At 43.2% G+C, this 20,465-nt stretch overlaps 1 protein-coding gene across 3 annotated transcripts in view; it reads right to left on the reverse strand.

The window, feature by feature from the left end:
- Window positions 1-20,465, reverse strand: part of P4HA2 (prolyl 4-hydroxylase subunit alpha 2) — a 388,236-nt gene that overhangs the window by 151,128 nt on the left and 216,643 nt on the right. For all 3 annotated transcript variants that reach the window (XM_085618047.1, XM_085618048.1, XM_085618049.1), the window contains exons 7-8: window positions 17,403-17,602; window positions 1,143-1,319 (exon numbers count right to left, since the gene is read on the reverse strand). In XM_085618047.1, the coding sequence (XP_085474173.1) occupies window positions 1,143-1,319; window positions 17,403-17,602 (377 nt within the window). The remainder of the gene's footprint in view (window positions 1-1,142; window positions 1,320-17,402; window positions 17,603-20,465) is intronic.

Below are 20,465 nucleotides of genomic sequence, written 5' to 3' on the forward strand. Positions count from 1 at the left end.
GCATTCTGTCCATCAACTGTTGGTTTGCATTTCTCACCCCAAGTGGGAGGGGTATGCCAGACGTGGGTCCCGTGCTCTCCATGCCACTGGATTCAAGCTATCTTGGCTGAAGAGGGGTGAAACCCCAAAACTGGTCCTAGGCTACTTGTCTCCAGTCCAGGGAGGACCTGGCTTGGCAGTTCGGGCTGGACTGTTCCCATGAGGCACAGGGTCAAGACTGATTTGCATATGGCTGGGTTCAAACTGGAACAGCATGGTGAGCAAAAAAAACTATGGATTTAGGCCCAGATCTCTGTACTGGGGTGAATGTACGACATTGTTCTGCATTCTGTCCATCAACTGTTGTTTTTGCATTTGTCACCCCAAGTGGGAAGGGTATGCCCAGACTTGGGTCCCGTGCTCTCCATGCCACTGGATTCAAGCTATCCTGGCTGAAGAGGGGTGAAACCCCCAAACCGGTCCTAGGATGCTTGTTTCCAGTCCAGGGAGGACCTGGCTTGGCAGTTCGGGCTGGACTGTTCCCAAGAGGCACAGGGTCAAGACTGATTTGCATGTGGCTGGGTTCAAACTGGAACGGCATGGTGAGCAAAAAAACGATGGATTTAGGCCCAGATCTCTGTACTGGGGTGAATGTATGACATTGTTCTGCATTCTGTCCATCAACTGTTGTTTTTGCAAAACATAAAACCCAAGAAAACTGGATTCATATTTCCTCATCAATATGTCATTGCAGTGCCAAATCATTAGTGTATTACAAACTAGCAAGTATCATTTATGTTACATGGTTTGGGGACTTTTGACTGGCACTTCATCCAACACTTGGTTAGATATCACCAGCGTCTCATGCCTTGAGGAAGCAATTTCAAGCAGCCTTAAATGCTGAAGTACTAGACATGGCTGCCAAAATGGTGACAATGGTGACAGAAAGTTGGACAAATCAATTTTACAACATGAAGGGCCCAACAATGCCTGACAAAAGCAGAGGAGATAAAAAAAAAAATACAACTTTGTATTTCACCACAAAACAGAATTCCAGAACAACCTATCATTAAAATAAAATTCCTTTCAAGTTCCCTGAAAATAAATTGTCAGTGTAATTAAAACCAGGACATTCCAAGAATGATGTCTGACACCACACCCACCTTTGGCAACGCAAGCTCTTTAATCATCTCTATTTCTTCTTCAGAGAGCACATCAATGTACCGAACAATGCGAGGACTGTCCCATTCATCCTCTTCTTTTACAGGTGCAATGAGTAGCTCAGGATTCCTGTTCCCATTGTGGTACCTACAGAACAGTTTCTTCTCTCTCTTTGGTGTCTGCAAAGAGAATATTTACTAGTTAGAAACGGGAAGAGAGCAGAGTAAAGAAAAAATGTTAGTCCTTACCTTCTAACTGTCTTATTTTGAGCATTATGTACATGTACCAAAACAGCTCTGTGATATATAGATTTTTAAAACAATAAACCCATCCGCCCATATAAGAAATATGCCTAAAATTCCTACACACACTATGAAAACAACAAACCTATATAAATGTCAGCGAGGAGATATAGAATCCTATTAAGATAAGGAGCAGTGCAGCCGATAATTGTGATCTGGGTTTGCTTATCCTCATTTGCAAAATTCTCTAGAACTGCCTGTTTACATTTGTCTCATTAACATTTTATGAGACTTGAATGAAAAGGGAAACATGAAGTAAACAATCATCAGCAAACTCAGTAACTGAGTGCAGCTCTGATGATCCAAAAACAAGCAATATGTGTATCCTCAGCATTGGCAAACTGACAACCTAACAACGTAAATCACCACAACATTTAGCGCTGTATTCAGCAGACTAAATTTGTGACAAAAATATTGTATCACAACCCGACATACATGCTCCAGAAAAATGTGGTCCTGATGGTTCGCATTAATAATAAAGCTCAGTGGCTGACTTAAAGGTGGACACAATTGTAAAACCGGTTGCACTGCAGCAGATGTTAAACGTGCCACTGGTTACTACTGATGGCAGAAAGTCTGCCACCGGACTTACCAACATCATAGGAATAATAAGCAGAGCAAGCATCAATCAGCAGGGAATTCGCCAAAAGCAGATTTATCTTGCCTGCTGTAAATCAGCACTCACTAAACAAGTATAAATCAGCCACGTAATCTAAGGTATCTTTATTAACAAATGGTACTTTACAGAAAAAAAATGTTAGCATGTTTTCAATAATTCGTAATCAGCATATATGCTAACATAGCTTGATTAGGAAAACCAGACTAGTGGATAATAGCACAACTGATGTTATCGTAAAGCTGACCCTTCCAACTTAAATAACTCCAGCTTAATGTTCTCTAGTGCTGGGCAGAACCTTGGGCAAGAGACTGCCTAGAAGGTTCTGGTTGAATAAATCAAATTTAGAAATTTGTAGATGAATGTATGACGTTACAACGCATACTTTTACAACGCATGCACTTACAACGCAATTTTTACAACGCAACATCCACTACAACGCATTCCATTACATCGCATGACACTACAACGCATTTTTAAAAACTACCTTTACAACGCATTCCATTACATCGCATACTACCTTTACAACGCATACCATTACAACGCATAATATTACATTGCATTTAAGGTAAGTATTGGATAGTATAGGGGTAAAAATTACTATTCTAACTCCAGGGGGTGCAACAGTAGGGTAAGTGTTGGATAGTATAGGGGTAAAAATTACTATTCTAACTCCAGGGGGTGCAACAGTAGGGTAAGTGTTGGATAGTATAGGGGTAAAAATTACTATTCTAACTCCAGGGGGTGCAACAGTAGGGTAAGTGTTGGATAGTATAGGGGTAAAAATTACTATTCTAACTCCAGGGGGTGCAACAGTAGGGTAAGTGTTGGATAGTATAGGGGTAAAAATTACTATTCTAACTCCAGGGGGTGCAACAGTAGGGTAAGTGTTGGATAGTATAGGGGTAAAAATTACTATTCTAACTCCAGGGGGTGCAACAGTAGGGTAAGTGTTGGATAGTGTAGTGTAATATTATGCGTTGTAATGGTATGCGTTGTAAAGGTAGTATGCAATGTAATGGAATGCGTTGTAAAGTTAGTTTTTAAAAATGCGTTGTAGTGTCATGCGATGCAATGGAATGCGTTGTAGTGGATGTTGCGTTGTAAAAATTGAGTTGTAAGTGTAGTGCGTTGTAAAAGTTGCGTTGTAAAGGTTGTTCCCCTTTGTAGATTTATGTAGCGCAGTTTAGCACCCATGAGGGTATCCAGGCGCTGTCCATGGGCACACGGAGATTACATGATGTGCCCGGAATCACAGGATATTGAGCCGAGACTCGAACCCCGATCCCCAGCTCCCAAGTCAGCAGCACTGGCCGCTATGCCACATCCTCTCCTCATTTAAAACTGCAATTTTCGGATCAATAATCTGTCAAAATTGCTGCATTTCTTCCTTGTCATATTAAAGCAGCCCATAAAAACAACCAACACACACACGTACTTATGTCATTAATCAGATTTTAGGCAAATGTTCCCTTAGGCAGTATCTACAGAAGGCCTTGATCGTGTATAGGGTGAGGAGTCGGATGAGGTTAAGTAGGATATGAGGTGTTCTTGCTTTCACTGTTGGTGTCTTTAAAGGGTAAATGTATTTTTTCCGTTTACTCTTTTAAAGTGGCAGATTCTGCTGATTTATTGCTCGTACTATTACTACACTACTACCAGGAGACATTTAACTAGAGCTGTTACCCGACACATGCCACAAAACGATCTCAGCAGTACACTAACCCACTGAATGACCTCACAAAGATCTGAGCCTGTAGGTTACACTAAGAACTCTGCTGAAGGTACAATTTTTATTTATTTTATTTATTTATTTTGTGTGTTTTATAAAGCGCACAGCTGCCCCAACGGGGCGTCCTGGCGCTGATAAATCTGGGAACAGGGAGGATCAGAACAGAAGAAGCATTATGTGAAAAAGAGATGAGTCTTCAGAGACTTTCGGAATGCTGATTCTGTTTGACAGGTATGTAAGGCAACCGGAAGCTTGTTCCAACACTGAGTGGCGCAAACCTCGAATGTTTTCCCTCCAGCACGAGTTCGTTTGAATCTTGGGGTTTGCAGGAGAAGTAGAGAGTTAGAACGTAATGTCCTAGTGTTGACATACGGCCTCAGAGTACTTTTCAGGTGGGCCGAGCCATTGCCCTTAGAAGCGCGAAAAGCCAGAGTCATGGCCTTAAATACACATCTCTTGGCAATGGGTAACCAATGCAGTTTACGGAGGTGAGGGGAGATGTGATGTCGAGCAGGAATTCTCTACACCAGCCGAGCGGCAGCATTTTGGACAGTCTGTAGTTTATGACATAGGCCTGCTGTGATACCAAGGTATAGTGCGTTGGCATAGTCGAGATGCGATGTTATCAATGCTTGTACCACAGTCTTACGGCAGTCCGCCGGCAGATAGTTGATAAGCCGGTTGATAGTCTTGATCTTAGCAAAACAGGATGCTGCTACTGTTTGAACCTGGGCATTAAAACGTAGATGATTATCCCAGCGCACTCCCAGATTTCTCACCGAGTCTTTAGGCGTGGGGGCTTGGCTCAGATCCTCTGGCCACCACAGGTTGGAATCTAAAGGGGATGGTGAATTAAAAAACAGAATCTCCGTCTTTCCTGCATTGAGTCGGAGGGAGTTAGAGTCCATCCAACTAGAGATGTCTCTGAGACAGGATTTCAGCGGGTCGAAGGCAGAGGCGGAGGGTGTGTCAAAGGTAAAAAGTAACTGAATGTCGTCAGCATAGGAGGTGGATTTGATCCCAGTTTGCGCAATCAGTTTAGCCAGGGGGGTAAAATAAACATTAAACAAAAGCGGGCTCAGGGATGAGCCCTGTGGAACTCCCCATTTGAGTGGGCTAGCGGAGGAGGTATAAGGAGAGGTATATACCTGCTGTGTGCGGTCGCATAGATAAGAAGAGAGCCACCTCAACACAGTTCCGCCTATACCCAGGTCCCCCAGCCTTCTCAGCAGGATCTTATGAGAGACGGTGTCAAATGCTGCTGAGAGATCCAGCAGCACTAACACCGCCCTCGACCCCCGGTCCAGCGTCCATCTCACCGAGTCAGCCATTTCAACAAGGGCTGACTCCGTGCTATGGCCTGACCGAAAGCCGTGCTGAGAATCATGTAGGAGCCCATTGGATTCGATGTAATTCGCCAGCTGGGAGTGTGCCAGTTTTTCCAGGATCTTAGCTGGGGCAGGCAGAAGAGAAATAGGCCTGTAATTACTGGGGTTGTCAGGGTCCAAATTGGGTTTCTTCAGAATGGGGACCAGGGAAGCATGCTTCCATTTGGCGGGGAAGCTGCCCATTCTCAAGGATTCATTCCAGATAGGATTCAGGTAGGGATTGAGCAGGGGTGCCAGTTTTTTATATTGTTTGGCTGGCAGAGGGTCATTTGGAGAGCCAGATTTGCATTTGAGTAATTCTACCATAGTGTCGGCCTCAGAAATATCTGCAAATTCTAACAGAGTGGGCGACTGTAGCGTGTAAGTAGTAGATTCCTCTTCCAATCCTTCACTGTTGGAAATAGGGAAGGAGGTGTAGATAGTCTCTATTTTTTCCTCAAAGAATTGCGAAAGTTTATCGCACAGAGACTGGGAGGCAGGTTGAATTCGAGTCTGCGCGTTGGGGTCCGTGAAGGATCTGACTATGTTAAAAATCTATGTTAAAAATAATCCCCTTAGTTATAATACCCTGTAACCTACCACACAGGACAGTTGATTTTTCTACTCATTTCCTTCTATTTTCATTGCCTTCTAATATCTCTTGTCAACCTGGAGTTCTTTTGTGTCTGCAGCTTTTTCTCTCTGTAGCTACTATTTTGTGGATTTCTAGTTTTTTAGTCCTTCTATTTTCTCCTTTTATCTCTAAATCTTTGCATATTTTCGACCATTTTCCTAGTCTTGTTGTTTACCCCTTTTCGGTCACACTTTCATACTCGCTTCTTTTCAGCACACCGACAGACGAGGCTGACGTTAGGACCGTCAAGGAGATCTTGTATTAAAAAAGCTTTGGTTGACACAAGGCCAATAATCAAAGGGTTTATGATTCATCATCATCATACTACTTTATTTCGGCTAAAGTGCCATAAAAGTTTTCCACATTCACAATAATGCCCCAGTATCCAGTATATAAAAATGCAAAAGTGAACAGTTGATGGATAACGACATCTCTATAAAAAAACTAGTGTACAAATGGCTAAGATACATATGAGTACCAATGATACAATTAAAGGGTCAACATATAATTACTAACAGGACCAGGCAGCCAAAGAATGTCCTGATGCTCATTAAAGTCTCTTGAAATGGCATAGATCCATTGTCCATTACTTTATAAGAGTGCTATGAGGGAAGTCTCCAGGTAAAAATCGCGTTAACCCTGTCAAAGTTCCCCTGGCCTCAAACAATATAAAGTGCAAATGCATACAGTACAATACATTTAAGGTGCTTACATTATCAAGTTAAAAATAATCTATAAAATTCTATTGAATAAATAAACTGTGCAAGATAAAACCAGCAAATGAGGATTAAAATCAATAAACTCTAAAAACATCTGCCTAAGGAACTCAATTAGCAGTTTTCAGAAAAGATTTTGTAATAGCCCACATCGTGCCAAAAAACTTGTCAACTGCGCATACTATCAGCAGGCTTCATGTGCAGTGCTACTTGATGGCAACAAGTTCCAAGGCTCTTGCAGAGAGGGACTAACCATCTCGACCTTGGGACACTATAGAGTGGACATGCGAATAGTATGTGGGCTATTGTCTCAGGAGCTAAAGGACATCCTGAACAAGACCCCAATCGAGTGGGGAACTTCCCCCAGGATGCTGTAAATAAATTCAATGGAATAGAGACAAATCTAAATTCCATGTACAGCTTTCTGTTCAATGGAACTGTGATGGCCTTTAAATATTGTTCATATTTCCTTGTCAATTTAAACTCCAGAAAATCCGATGTAACGTGGCCCAATTGATGATGGTTCATAGAAGACTGGTCCACCTAATCACAGTAATATGTCTTAATTTGGGCCTTGCTAGGGAGTAATGCAGGATCCCCAACCTCCCATGGTCCCTCAAGCCATATGGAAGTAAGCAAGCTTTTCAATTTATGAAGCCAACCAATTTTCTTAAAACAGTCGAGGTCAATTACCTCAGATAGAGCAGCGGCATTTGGGAGCAACTCGGGAGTACTCCTAAGGCGCAATCAGAACAAGAGGGGTCGAAGCATAGCCTTCTCAGCAATGGTGGTTCTGCCCATATCCAGCATGAGCGGATGCAGAGGAGTGCTCTGTGGGAGTGAGACCAGGGCTCTCAATAATTTGTTACGATTCAGCCTGGACTGTGCCAGAAAGAAGTCCCAAGAGATGGTGGCACACCTTATGAGAGGGAACGTATTCATCACTCACATTAAAGATCTTTTGACACCGTAACAGGCTTTTAAGAACAATCTCCTTAGACTTGATCAGAAAAGCCTTAATGGCAACAAGATACATACATCCCTGTTCCATCCAGATAAAATGAATAAGACATATTACCAGTCTTCTAGCCAGAGAGCCACTCTAGGTGAACCAATTGCACCTCTCACCAGGATGATGAGTAAAAGAACACATTGCAGCCTCATATATCCTCATTGCTTTGAGTGCTACAAATACAGTTTTTGTGCCTGAAACCTCAACTTTACTCAGAGACAAAACTCTAAAAAGAATTGATTGCTACTGAACCCTGTGTGTGATTTTCAACAGCAAGCTGGTTGCCTTTCTTATGCATTGGATGCTTTCTTCATTCTCGTGTTCCCCTGGGACGCTAAGATCAAGTTGGATAGTAAAGATTGTATGTATATCAGAGGCGGCATCACAAAAACTCTACAACTCAGCTTAGCTCGTGGATTTGAGCTGCAAAGATAGCATTGTTCCTCTGGTTTATGATGCTGCACTTGCCCCAGGAATTTTAGTAAGAATGTTCTGTAGACAGTGTAAGGACTTTAATGTCATAGGTGAAATCCATTTGGAAAGGCTCACATGCCGAACAGTCTGAAGACCACAGTCCTCATTTCAAGTTTGGCATATTTAAGGTGGGGAGATTCCTGGGCTCGATTTAATGACTTTGTCTGATATGGCTCCACTAAATCAGGCCATTAAAAGTTAAAATCCGCAGAATGGGTTACAACCTGCTGGCCATATGGTTACTATGGGTCCGATTCCGAGTTACCGCCAGACTCATGGTGGCGGTGTGGTGGTGGTCGTGGACTGCTGCACTAGTAGTCTGACAGCCGTATTACGAGAACGGCAGTGGGACTGCAATAGGACCGCCACGGTGGCGTGGCGGTCTGAGAGCTGCAATATGTTGGGGTTTCCTCACATCCACCCTTTAAATAGCAGGGAGCCCGCCATGAAAAGGGTGGCGGTGAGGAAACTTAGGAGGCCCCACAAGGACCTCTGTTCCCTCAGAGCCATCGGATACATGCAGAGGGGCATGGGGTGTGCCCCCCTGTCTACATGCGCCTAATTTCCTGAATAGCATTGACTTTACAGTCCATGCCATGCACGAAAAGGCTTTGGTGCTCCCATTTCAGAGCCTTTTTAATAGGCATCGCTGTGGGAATGCCAAAGGACCGCCTGCCAGACCACAAGATAACTCATAATCTGGCAGGCGGGCAGTGGTGAGCTTTGGCGGAGCGGGGCAGTGGTGTGGCTGCCCACTCCCACACCACCAAACTCATAACCAGGCCCTATGTCTTTTTGCACAGGTAATGCACTATTCCAGAGACTTTTCCCATTGACCTTTATTTACCCCCCGTTACGAGCAGAAGGTTAATGTGTGGGGACACACAAAGGATTGTTGTGCAGGTGACTTGTTGAGCAAGGGTTTCAAAGGGGTTTGGGTGGTGGCATTCTGTGTTCCTACTGAATCTCTCTCTGTGCCGGGGCATTGCCCAGGTGAGTTGCCATACTAGCTAAAATCTGGGCTGGTATTGTCACACTCAGTGCTTTCGTCATTACAACTGTAATAAAAATTACTTTATAACGCAAAAGAGTGAAAGGGGCAGCATCAGATCTATCTTGTAGACAAAGGTTACTTTGCAATTTCAATTAAACTTTATTCGACAATTAAGTTATAAAAGTGGCATATACAACCATTTACATCAATACAAATTAAAACAAGACATAATTATCAATATAGAGTTGTGCTCATATGCATGGAACGACATTATGATCTGTTTCTGGTGAAATATGCTAATACCCATGCAACCAAGAAAAAGAGGCACATTTCGTAAGTGTACAACAATGTACAATCCACCCCTACAAACAATCTAGACAATATATAATCCCGAAAAAAAAAAAAAGAAAAAAAAATACATTTTTTTTTCTTCTTTTTTTTCTTTTGTACGTATAGGGTCGCCTATTCGCTAGACACTTTGGTGATAATCTGTCTGGACCGAATTACCCAAGCCCACTTGATATATTTTGCCATTGCTATTGCAATTGTCGGGCTTGGTTCTGTGCACAAAATTCTCATAGCCTCTTCGTGCCTTTGGATTCCAATTAGCCGACAAACGGGCAATACCCATTTTTTGCGTGGAATAATATAAAGGGGACAAAAAGCACAAAATGGCTCAGGGATTCAATCTTGTCACAACACTTTGGGCATTTATCTTGAGACCCTTCGACCCACTTAGATGTAAATGATCGAATCGGGAGAGTGCCTATCCTAAACTGGAAGTAGAGCTTGCGATCACATGGTACTTCAATCAAGCCCCAATACGATTCCTGTCTAGGATAGGTCTTAAACTCCAGAAATTTACCTGTTAAGTGGGATGAACACCCCCTAGTAAATGATTCCAAGCCGATCATTTCCCAATACTTGGATTTCACAATTTCTTTTGAAGGGAAGACCGCATTTTGGGGATCATCCCAAAGGTCTCTCAGTCCCAATCTGTAAAGTAACAATTTTATAGTCCTCAACCAGTCTATCTTATGGAAGGGGTCTTTTTCAATAATTTCCTTTATACCCATAGCATAGTGCTTAAGTTCCTCAGTTGACCATACCCTACACCAGTAGAGCAATGGACGCAGATAGGCTGTGTCTTGTAAAGATTTCAGACCAAGGTCCCAAAAGAGAGGTAACAAAGGAGTGCTCTGCGGGACACCAATGACTTTCCGAATGAACTCGTTCTCCATGGCGTTCAGGCGTTTTGGATTTTTGCCATAGCCCCATAGCTCAGACCCATATAGAGATGAGCTATGGATCTTCATCGAGTAAATCTCAAGAAGTGGCCCAATCGGTTGTGTCTGTGAGGTTTTAAATCTTTTTAATAGGAAGCCTGTCTGTTGTTGGAACTTCAATATTGACAAGTCTATTTGACTTTTCCAACACATATTCTTCTGTAGCGTTACTCCCAAATAAGTGAATGCGTCGACCTGTTCTAGAGGAGAGCCATTCATGAGAATTGCTCCTTTAAAAGGTTTGTGAGACTTAGAGAGTTTAGGACCATTAAGGACCATAAACTTAGTCTTGGCAACATTTATTTCCAGTCCACGCAATAGGCAAAACTCTTCAAAGCGCCGAAGGGTAAGCTGGAGGCCACTCGGGGTTTTTGAAATCAGCAGAGTGTCGTCCGCAAACATGAAGACTGGGACACGAGTACCAACCAAAGCCGGGGCATCCGAGGGGACCCGGGAGAGGAACTCGGCCACCCCGTTTACGAAGAGCAAAAACAGGATCGGTGCCAAAACACAACCCTGCCGCACTCCCCGCTCTACAGGGAAAATATCCGTGACCTCTCCCTGTCGTCCCCACCGAACCCGGGCAAAGTTGTCCCCATGCAGGCGAACAACCAATGCCAGCAACTCCGGTGCCATCCCCAGCTCCTCCAGCACTCGCCACAGCTTGCCACGCGGGACTAGATCAAATGCCGCCCACAAGTCGACAAAAACTGCATACAAAACCCCTTTTTCTAAGACCACTGTCCTCCAATAGAGGACTAGGAACCTGAAGACCTGGTCTATAGTACTGGTTTTAGGGCGAAACCCAGCCTGGAGAGGACTTAAGATATTACTAGCCTCCATCCAGGACTGGATTTTGCCCAAGACCAGCCGGCCCATAATTTTTTGAATAGCATCAATCAAGCTAATGGGCCTGTAGTTACTAGCCAATGATTTATCCCCTTTTTTGTATATCGGGACAATTTCAGCGCCTTTCCAGGATTGGGGGATGGGCATTCCTTGGGCAATAGCATTGGCTAAGTAGGTGGTATATAACTGCCATCTTTGCCTATCATGCACAAATACATCAGCAGGGACGCAATCCATACCAGGTGCTCGTCCCTGGGTTACCATGTCGAGCGCCCTGTCAACATCCTCAGCGCTAAAGGCAGGTTCGTTGTAAAACACCCATTCCTGATTATGCAGACTAACATCCTCAGCACCTTTTGCGTATTGAGATATGAAAAATTCAACCCAGGAATCCTGGGGAACATAATTATGCGGACTATCAGTAAGTTCTCCCCTCTTCCATTTGAAAATATCCCAAAACTTTTTCTGATTTTGTCAGAACATGCTGCCTTAAGATCTTGCCACTCACTCTCTTCCCATTCCTTTTTGGCCTTCCATTGGACCTTCCTATAAGTATTCCGAGCTATCTTAATCATAATCGAGTCTTTTGATTTAAGCGCCAATCCCAACTCTTCCCGGGCTTGCTTACAGGAGGGATTAAACCATTTCTCTGGTTTTCTTCTAGAAGCATGTTTTGCCAAAATTGGTCTGCAAAAGTAGGTTTTAAGTGTAGCAAAAAGTTTTTCATGTATGTTCTCGACTAAAGAGGGAGGCTGACTTTTTGTGCCACCTACCATCATTAATGTCAACGCCTCTTCGACATTAGACTTAATGCTATCTATAAGGTCGGGGTGCTCTACTACATTATGCTACTTAAGATGGCGTTCATCATTTGTTAAAGCAACTACTGGGCCTATCTTATCAGACGCCCCATCCGTTCTATCTCCCAGATCCAATTTAAAAAGAGCAACTAATAGATTGTGGTCACTTTCAATCCGAGGTTTTATCACCATAACCACAAGAGTGTGCCACATCCTTAGGTGGACCAGAAGGTAGTCTATATTGCTTGCCCTGATACCGTTGTCATATGTTTTGGCACCCATCCTATCTGACAGAGTTCTGCCATTAGCTGCCCTCAATTGGTTGCCCAAGCAGAACCCCTTCAGGTACATGGCCGCCTCTGTCCACTTACTAACTGGTTTTATCTCAAGCTGTGGAACACCCCATCTGAGGTCCTCCTCCTCCGTTAGGGACGAGTCATGAAATCCTAGTGGCTCAAAGGTCGTGTTAAAATCACCCGTAATCAACGGGAGCACATCAATAGGTCTGGATTCAACAAGGGAGTTTAATGCTGATACCACCTCCGATTTTTTCCCACCTGGTAAACCCCTGGCATAGACATTATACATATCAATATGCAAATTTGTCGGGAAATTTAGCCTAATTCCCAAAATATCAATATTCTGGGTTGGGATAAATTGGATATTGCACCTTAAATGTTGTTTAATCCAAATGGTCAGGCCTCCTACTGGCCGGCCCTTAGGCCTTTTCTCAGCTGGAACAAAAAAGTTCAAATAACCTAACTTGAATATAGGCTCTATTGACCATGTCTCCTGAAAAAGACAGATGTCGTGCTCACCAATAAAATCTGAACATTGGGGTGATGATAGTTTAGGTCCCACACCCGCCACATTCCAAGATAAAAACGTTAGGCGGCCTGCGGTATTAATCACCCCTTCGACACTCCCTGTGTTTAGTATAGGAGGAGTGTCAACACCATACGGGAGAAGTAAATTGCCATCATTACTTAAAAGTTCTTGTTCAAGCTCGGGACTAAAGCCCTGTACAACCACCATTGGAGTGTTTATTAGGGCGAGCGGCGCATTACCGTCTCTATTGCTTACTGTAGCGAACTGCTCTCCCTGCTTTTTGGCCTCCTCTATCTCAAGAGCTCCATGTGCCTTTTCAAGACAGGGATAACCACTACTGTCATTCTGTCAATCACAGTCCATTAGCCCAGATAACACATCGAATCTATTAATGGACCTAATATCCCCAAAGGTGCAACCATTTGCCAAGAATCCCCCACGTGTTATCGCACACAGGGGCAAGGGTACAGGAACATAAAAATAAGACAATGTCATGGGACAAATTAGGGATGAGGGATCATCATCTTGGGGCCAACAACAGATATGTTCCACACAGCGTCTATCCCTGAAATTAATGATAACACAGTCCCCCTTTATTGTCTTAGGTTTCCTGCCCACCCAGTTTACTCTCCTGACGTACAAGATTTCAGCACACATATGGGCCGGCAGAGGGCGCTTAGCATTAAGCCAAAATATGCATTTGTTTTTGAGATCCCTGAACGTTTCCCTTGCTCCAGTCGCCAGGGGTGGCACCCCAGTTAAAACCACCACATAGGGGGCTGCCTCTGGGGGAAGATGTATATCAATTAGGCCTGATGAAGCCTGCGCTGAAGACTGTACAGATATAGGCTGCTTGTTATTTCTAACTGTACCGGTCCCAGCGCTGTGGGATCCATCACGTGATGGTGAATGTACTTCTCTTGGCTTATTATCAATAACAGGGATAGCTTGTTGTTCCTGGGAAACAGGAAGATTAACATTCGCAGCAGCACTAGCTGAATCATTAATGGTGGTAGATTTGGTCTCGCTACATTGGCCTACCGGACTAGAGTGTTCCCTATGTGGGCCTGATCCCCGTCTACCACCCCGTGGCTGGGCCGAGGCAAGTGAAAGTTCCATGCATACAAGCCTGCTTTCTATTGAACCCAGCCTTTTGTAGATAGGATCACATAAGTTCTTTAGAATACACTCTAGTTTTTTCCAAAACGTTGGATCTGTGTCCCCCATAAGTGGCAGTGGATTTACCCTCTCATCATTTGTTGCAGATTGAGGGCATGAAACTATATCCTTTCTTTGAACAGGAGCAGGACCTGTCTTCGCGTTTTTCCCTACCACAATCTGTTGGTTTCCCCTGCGTTAATGCTTGATAAGGGCTTAGGATTTGGGACCAAATTGCAGGCAATCGAGATATCGGGAATTTCACCCGAGATTCCGGTTAGAGATGAAGGACATGTTATTATTTCACCACTACGCTCCTCTACCAAGGAGGCTGTTGAGCCTGATGAATCCAACGTAACAGTCTGTTGACACGGTGGTGATCTTGCATTGGCCACGTTTCCCAAGGAGGACCGCTTATCGCAGAGAATGTCTAATGACAGTCTTTTTTCGGTGAGTTCTATGTCCTTGGCTAGAGCTGATTGAACTCGCACTAGAAAGCTATCTAGAGTTCCCATTAAGGCGCCCCCAGAAGATTGTATAGAGGTCCCGTCCCTTTTAGTAGGCTTATCCATTAATAAGTATATATTAGCGAACTCAGAACATAAATAGCTCTATATATTACAACTTAAAACCAAGCGTTACCCTGATTAGACCGTCGAGTGACCTCAATCGTCAGAAGTTAGGGGTAGGTCCCGTTCCGGTCCCTGTCGGTCTCGGACGGGCTCAGACGGGCCCGCCCTTGGCCCGGGCTTCGCCCCGGTCTGTGTCCCGCTCGCGTCCCGCTCTCGCGTTAGTGGGCGTATCTAAAGTAGTCAGAGGGAGGGGTCGGGAAGAGGCCCCCAGCTGCTGGCAATTGTCCCTTTGCAAAGCCTGCTGGACCTCGCAGTCCCGATCACAGTTGCTGAAATAAAATAGTTGTCCTCCGAAAAGAATCCAGTGGATGGCGGTGAAGGAAAATCAGGAATGCAGAGAAACAGGTATTCCGAGCCCACGAGCGGCTTCCGCGATGCGGGGGCCGCGAGGCGTTTTGTTTCGTGCGGAGGAGGGGTCGGGAAGAGGCCCCCAGCTGCTGGCAATTGTCCCTTTGCAAAGCCCGCTGGACCTCACAGTCCCGATCACAGTTGCTGAAATAAAATAGTTGTCCTCCGAAAAGAATCCAGTGGATGGCGGTGAAGGAAAATCAGGAATGCAGAGAAACAGGTATTCCGAGCCTACGAGCGGCACATATAACATGTAGGGTGAAATGTAACAGTATTAGTCCCAGATACTGTGCTTAGGTCCTGTGTTGTTATCTTAACTTTCAGGTAATCTTAAAAATTCTGGTAAACTGAACACAGCAGTGGTGGCAGTATGGACTTTGAAATTGTCAAAACTCTTCAGACATGTGATCTGTTGTTTCTTGCGTTCAGGCTTCTTCCCCCTCATCAATGATTCCAGTTTCAATAAGCACCCGCACGCGTGTGACATACATGTCAGGGTGCATCTCTTTGGCTTCTATAGTTGCCTGTGCCACTGCCAGAGTCTCATCTTGGTTAATGTCCACGTCTCCAGTGATGACAATGCGCTTTTCAATTCTTGTTTGGGATACAACGCCATTTATTGTCTCAGTAATGTGCATGGTTGTAGTGGTGGAATCGGATTCCGATATGTTGGTCTGTGCCCTCATCAAAACACGAGGCTCCCTGTCTCCGCTCCCACTAGCCTTATGGTCAGCCTGGAATGTTAAACCAAAGTAGTCTTTTTCCAGCAGGTTGAGCTTTCCACACACATAATCAAACAACACCTGTCCCTTGGCTCGTTTCGCATGCGGAAGCTGCGGGTCACGCGCCTCGGAATGTTGTGGATGGGAGTGTTACTTTGCATAGATTTCTCATTTTCTTTATTGCTTCAGCTTAACAACAAAAACCACACTGGCCACAAAATTAAACAATGCAAGTATATTAAAACACAAGCAGAAGCATTGAAACAATACAAGGACCACCTGTTACACAGACAATGTTAACAAACACGTTTGCCTCTTTTTGTGCTTTTTTCTTACTACTGAAAATAAATAAAATACCTCCTAAAAATCGCTAATTGTAATTTGCAACACAAGCAAGTGAACTGTGAAGCGCAAAGAACTGACAGTCAGTCTGAACAACTTTTCCGGGTTGGAAACCGTAAAGGGAAAGGCCAAGAAATGTTTTTGGCCATCATCATCGATACCGATGGCTGGTAAAGTGCTTTATTTATACGTAAAGCAACATGATATGACAACTAAAAGCACAATTATAAATAATTAGGTAATTAATACATCTCCTACATAACACATAACATGTGTATTTGTAAAGCGCACGTATCACCCAAGGGTCTCAAGGTGCTGAATAACATAACATATGTACATAACAGAAGACGGCAGATAAATATGAACTGGCTACAAAAAGGCAACAAAGATAAGCGTCATGGCTTATTGCACAAGAGATTATAAAAAGATAAAACAAATGGGACATTAATATCATCAACTGTGGAAATAAGCTAATAAAGTGCTACATATACAATGTCCTCAACAGTGCAAATAGCTATTAAAGTACTACATATCATGGCCGTGTAAAATCTTCATTGCAATTATAAAACCTCTGTAGAAATTTAGCTAGGCGGACAGATAAATATCGAAAAGTTAATAAACTGTTCTTCGCTTTGGGCTGCCTCATTAGAATACAGGTAAAATGAAACATGTTCCTCTTACTGCCCTTCGACAATCAGGGAAGTCAATAAAGTATAATACTCCAGTACAAACCAGTGATTCACATTTAGGGAATACCCAAGAATGTGGTGTAACCAAAAACAAACATTTTCCCACTACGGCCCTTCAAAATTCAGGAGAGCCGATCGAGCCTAGTCCTTTAGTACTAACCAGCGGTTCACATATAGGGTATAACCAAGAGTATGTTATATATCAAAATCATGGACCTGTCCACCAGTAGAGAGTGTCGCTCCATACTCAAGACTAATAATATAATAAGGTCATGAGATACAGGTGAGGCTCAATACACTACACCATTCACTGCATTAGTCACTTTGCTCAAAATGAAGGCCACATGCAGCACTAGCTGCAACACTAGGTATTAGGAAAGAATATGAAGGTCCTACCGTGGGATGGCTTCAACAAGACTCTATTACAGATTGCCAAACATGCCAATTATGCACCATGGGGGCTTTATGAAGCAGATCTAGATGACAAATAGAGGGGAGGTCAAAACCTCGATAAAGAAGTCCACATGGGCTCTTTATTGGAAGGTAGTGAGGCAAGATGTTCTGTACAAACATGTGTTAACACAGAACAGATATAAACTATCACCTGCTAGGTGTTAAACTCACAAGATTATTTAAAATTAGGGCAGCTTGTGTTCTATGGGTAGACACAATACTAACATGTTCCTGGACAATCAATGTGTAAACATAATAGGCAGAACAAAAGTAAGCTTGCTCACAGTCAGCTACTTATGGGTTCCTACCATTTTTACACCTTCCCCTCTGCAAAGAGCTTCATAAGTCTCACGCTCCGGCAAGTAGTCCACCGGTCTGGCATAAATCCCACTGTGGGTCGCTGCTTGCTCAGCAGCCAAGGTTTCATTCTGCTGTTTCTCTGAGCTCTCTTTTTCCAGCATTTTCTCAAAATATCGCAAGTTAGTTCCCGCTCGCTCATGACTAGAATCTAAACGAAGTAAAGAAGAGAAAAAAAATAAACTTGGTTAGTGAAGTACATGACACAGAACTACTAGCTCAATAAACAGCCATTCTCTTCCATATTCATATAGAAATTGCCATTTTCTTTAGCATCTATAACATATTAATTGCAAAGGTTATTTTAGGAAGCCTCCACTGAAGTGGAGGGTTTAACAATGATTTCATATCAAACGTTCCAGGTTCATGAATTTTGCATCTTTTGACAGCAAGTGACAATGTGGAAAATGGATTGGTAAGCTTTTGGAGATAAATGCCATAATCAACGTGCAAGCTGTGGCATAGCTAAGCATTTTGACCATTACTTGGCAACTGGTTTCAGTGATCAAAATCTGTCTGCCACTTAATAGCTTTGTACAAGCAGTAAGGCCATCATCAGAGCAATGTGCAAGCGTACATGTGCAACAACACCAACACAATACAGTTAGAAATTAATTTACAAGTCAAGTTAGTTAAAAAAGAAAACATATAATAGATAAAATGATGCAAAAAGTAAGAATTAAGAACATTCCAAATAGAGAACACAAGCTATTAGAAATGCAACAGTTGTCTAAACGTTTAAGGGGCTTGTGTGAGACCTAGGCTTGGCACCCTTCATGGACAACCCCTAATCAGTGTGATTGAGTAAAACTTGATTGTTCTCTCCCCTCAAACAGTTTACCTTGCCACTTCGAAAATTTAGGGAGGTCAAAATTCTTCAGGCGGGCAGAGCTAGAAGTGGTAGCAGGACAGATCTTGATATTCCTTTTTTTGTGGTCCTCTTGTTGGCTCATACTTCACATACAACATTTCTAAGTGGAACAAAATGCTTCTATATCCAGTCTAACATTGAGTCTCTTTTAGGAAGTGAGGGCAAGAACTTGGCACTTCTTTCCAGTTCTAAAAACACTGTTTTGAGAATAGTACTGGCGCTAGTCCCTGTTTTCAAGATGCCAAAGGATCCTCTCAATTCCACAACAAAATGTTTGGTTACACCTGGTTCCTGGGGATCTCCTCTAGCAACACCAGCTCCCTGAATTCAAAGGACTTTCTTAATTCCCAGAGAAGCAACCAAGGCAGAAGAAAGGTTTAGTTACACCTTGACTACACATTTTTCAGATGGACGCATCTCCACTATCTCCAACCCCTTCAATGCTCTCCAGCCTTAGGATAGAGGTTCCACAGGACAAGCACGCTCCACTGGCAGAAAATGGATACCCGTGTGTTCATGGATCCCTATGTTCCAGCAAGAGACTAGGAAAGCCTTTCCAGTGTTCGAGTGGAAGCCAGAACAGATGAGACAACTTTTCCACAGCCCAATCCCAGGCAAATGGGAGTTTTTCAGGCAAGCAATAACTTAATTTCTTCTTAGGTCTACTCACCACATCACTGAGCGAGAGCAAAGCAATCTGAGACAATTGTTACTCTGAGCAAATCAGATTACAATTATTGCACTTTCTCTGCTCAATATTTTCGATAAAGTCACTCATTTCCTGTCTTAGTGGGGATGCTTTTCAGACAAAGGCAATATGACAACAGCTTGATTCTCTTCTACTCCCTAAAGCATTCCTATGACCTGCTTAGTTACTCCCATGAAGTATCAAATAAAATCGCCATTTGCCTTACCCGGATAAACCTTTATCTCTGCTTTGCACAGGTTCACTACTCCGAGGAATGCCTTCATTACAGATAAACTTAGTTTTGTCTTTTGTCTTTGTTTTCTTTCACGAGCATATGTGAGATGGGTATGCTGGAGCAGGATTCTCTCTTTACCCAATTCAATTTATCAGCTTGACTTTGAAGCAAGAAAGTTGGCAAACTCTTCCCCAGAACAATTAGGCTTGAACAGTGACAAATGATGTGTCAACAGTGGAAGATAATGAAGAAGTGCAAAGCGTCTTTTGCCAAACAATGCATGACACGCAATATTAAACAATCTAAAAAATAACAATGTAGTGCAGATAATTAAACATCTAATGGCTCCATTTATTGTTTAATACACACTTACATTTGTAGTGGGAAGCTAAAGTTAATAGTATTTTCCTAACAGAGGTTAGGCAACTTTGGGTTTTCGTCCAAGATACACGTGAAAAACCTACCTTCGCTTCGGCTACACAAACAAGGACTTTTAAAGCAAGTCCAGGTTTAAAATACAGCAGAGAAGCTGCTCCTTTGCTCCGATTCTCGTGAGTGAACTTTGTGCAACTGCACAAAATCTTTGCACACTATTAGGGTTGGCTTGCATAAGTAGCAATGATGCATGTTTTCAGCGGTCCTAAGGCTGAGTGTAGCTGGAGCCTGGTCAGCAGACCTCAGCTACTCCAAAGTTCACTTTTTAGATGCCCAGGGCGCACAAATAGGGGAATACAGTGAAAAAAAAACATATCATTACATTTATGATTTAATGGATATCAACCTTTTCTGCCCACTCATAAACACACCTATGAAGTCTTGTCCACTATACCAGGTTATCAGACACATTTTAAGCATCGATTTATTTTCAAATATCAAAAACATAAAACCTGAAGGTGTGTATTTGAAGGAACATATGGGAGCATTGTGATAAACTAATGCTTTCAAGGGTTCTGATTTACCGTATGAGCCCCTTAAACCATTCACAAGAGTTAAGCCCCAGCAAAGAGTTTGTCCGAAACCAGAAGTTTGAGATCTCTTGCTATGTCTCAGCTTTGATGGACCGAGTGTGACCTGTTAGATAGGTGTGGGTGTTGTGGCAAGGCAGACGCATGCACGCCTCTGCAGTGTTTATCTACACCTAGGAGGCCAAGTCTCCATTGCTGTGGAAAACGAATGTGCAGGCTCTCTACTCTTTGATTTCAGGCTAATTATGACCTCCT

This window comes from Triturus cristatus, chromosome 7, assembly GCF_964204655.1.
Source record: "Triturus cristatus chromosome 7, aTriCri1.1, whole genome shotgun sequence".
Classification (NCBI taxonomy): domain Eukaryota; kingdom Metazoa; phylum Chordata; class Amphibia; order Caudata; family Salamandridae; genus Triturus; species Triturus cristatus.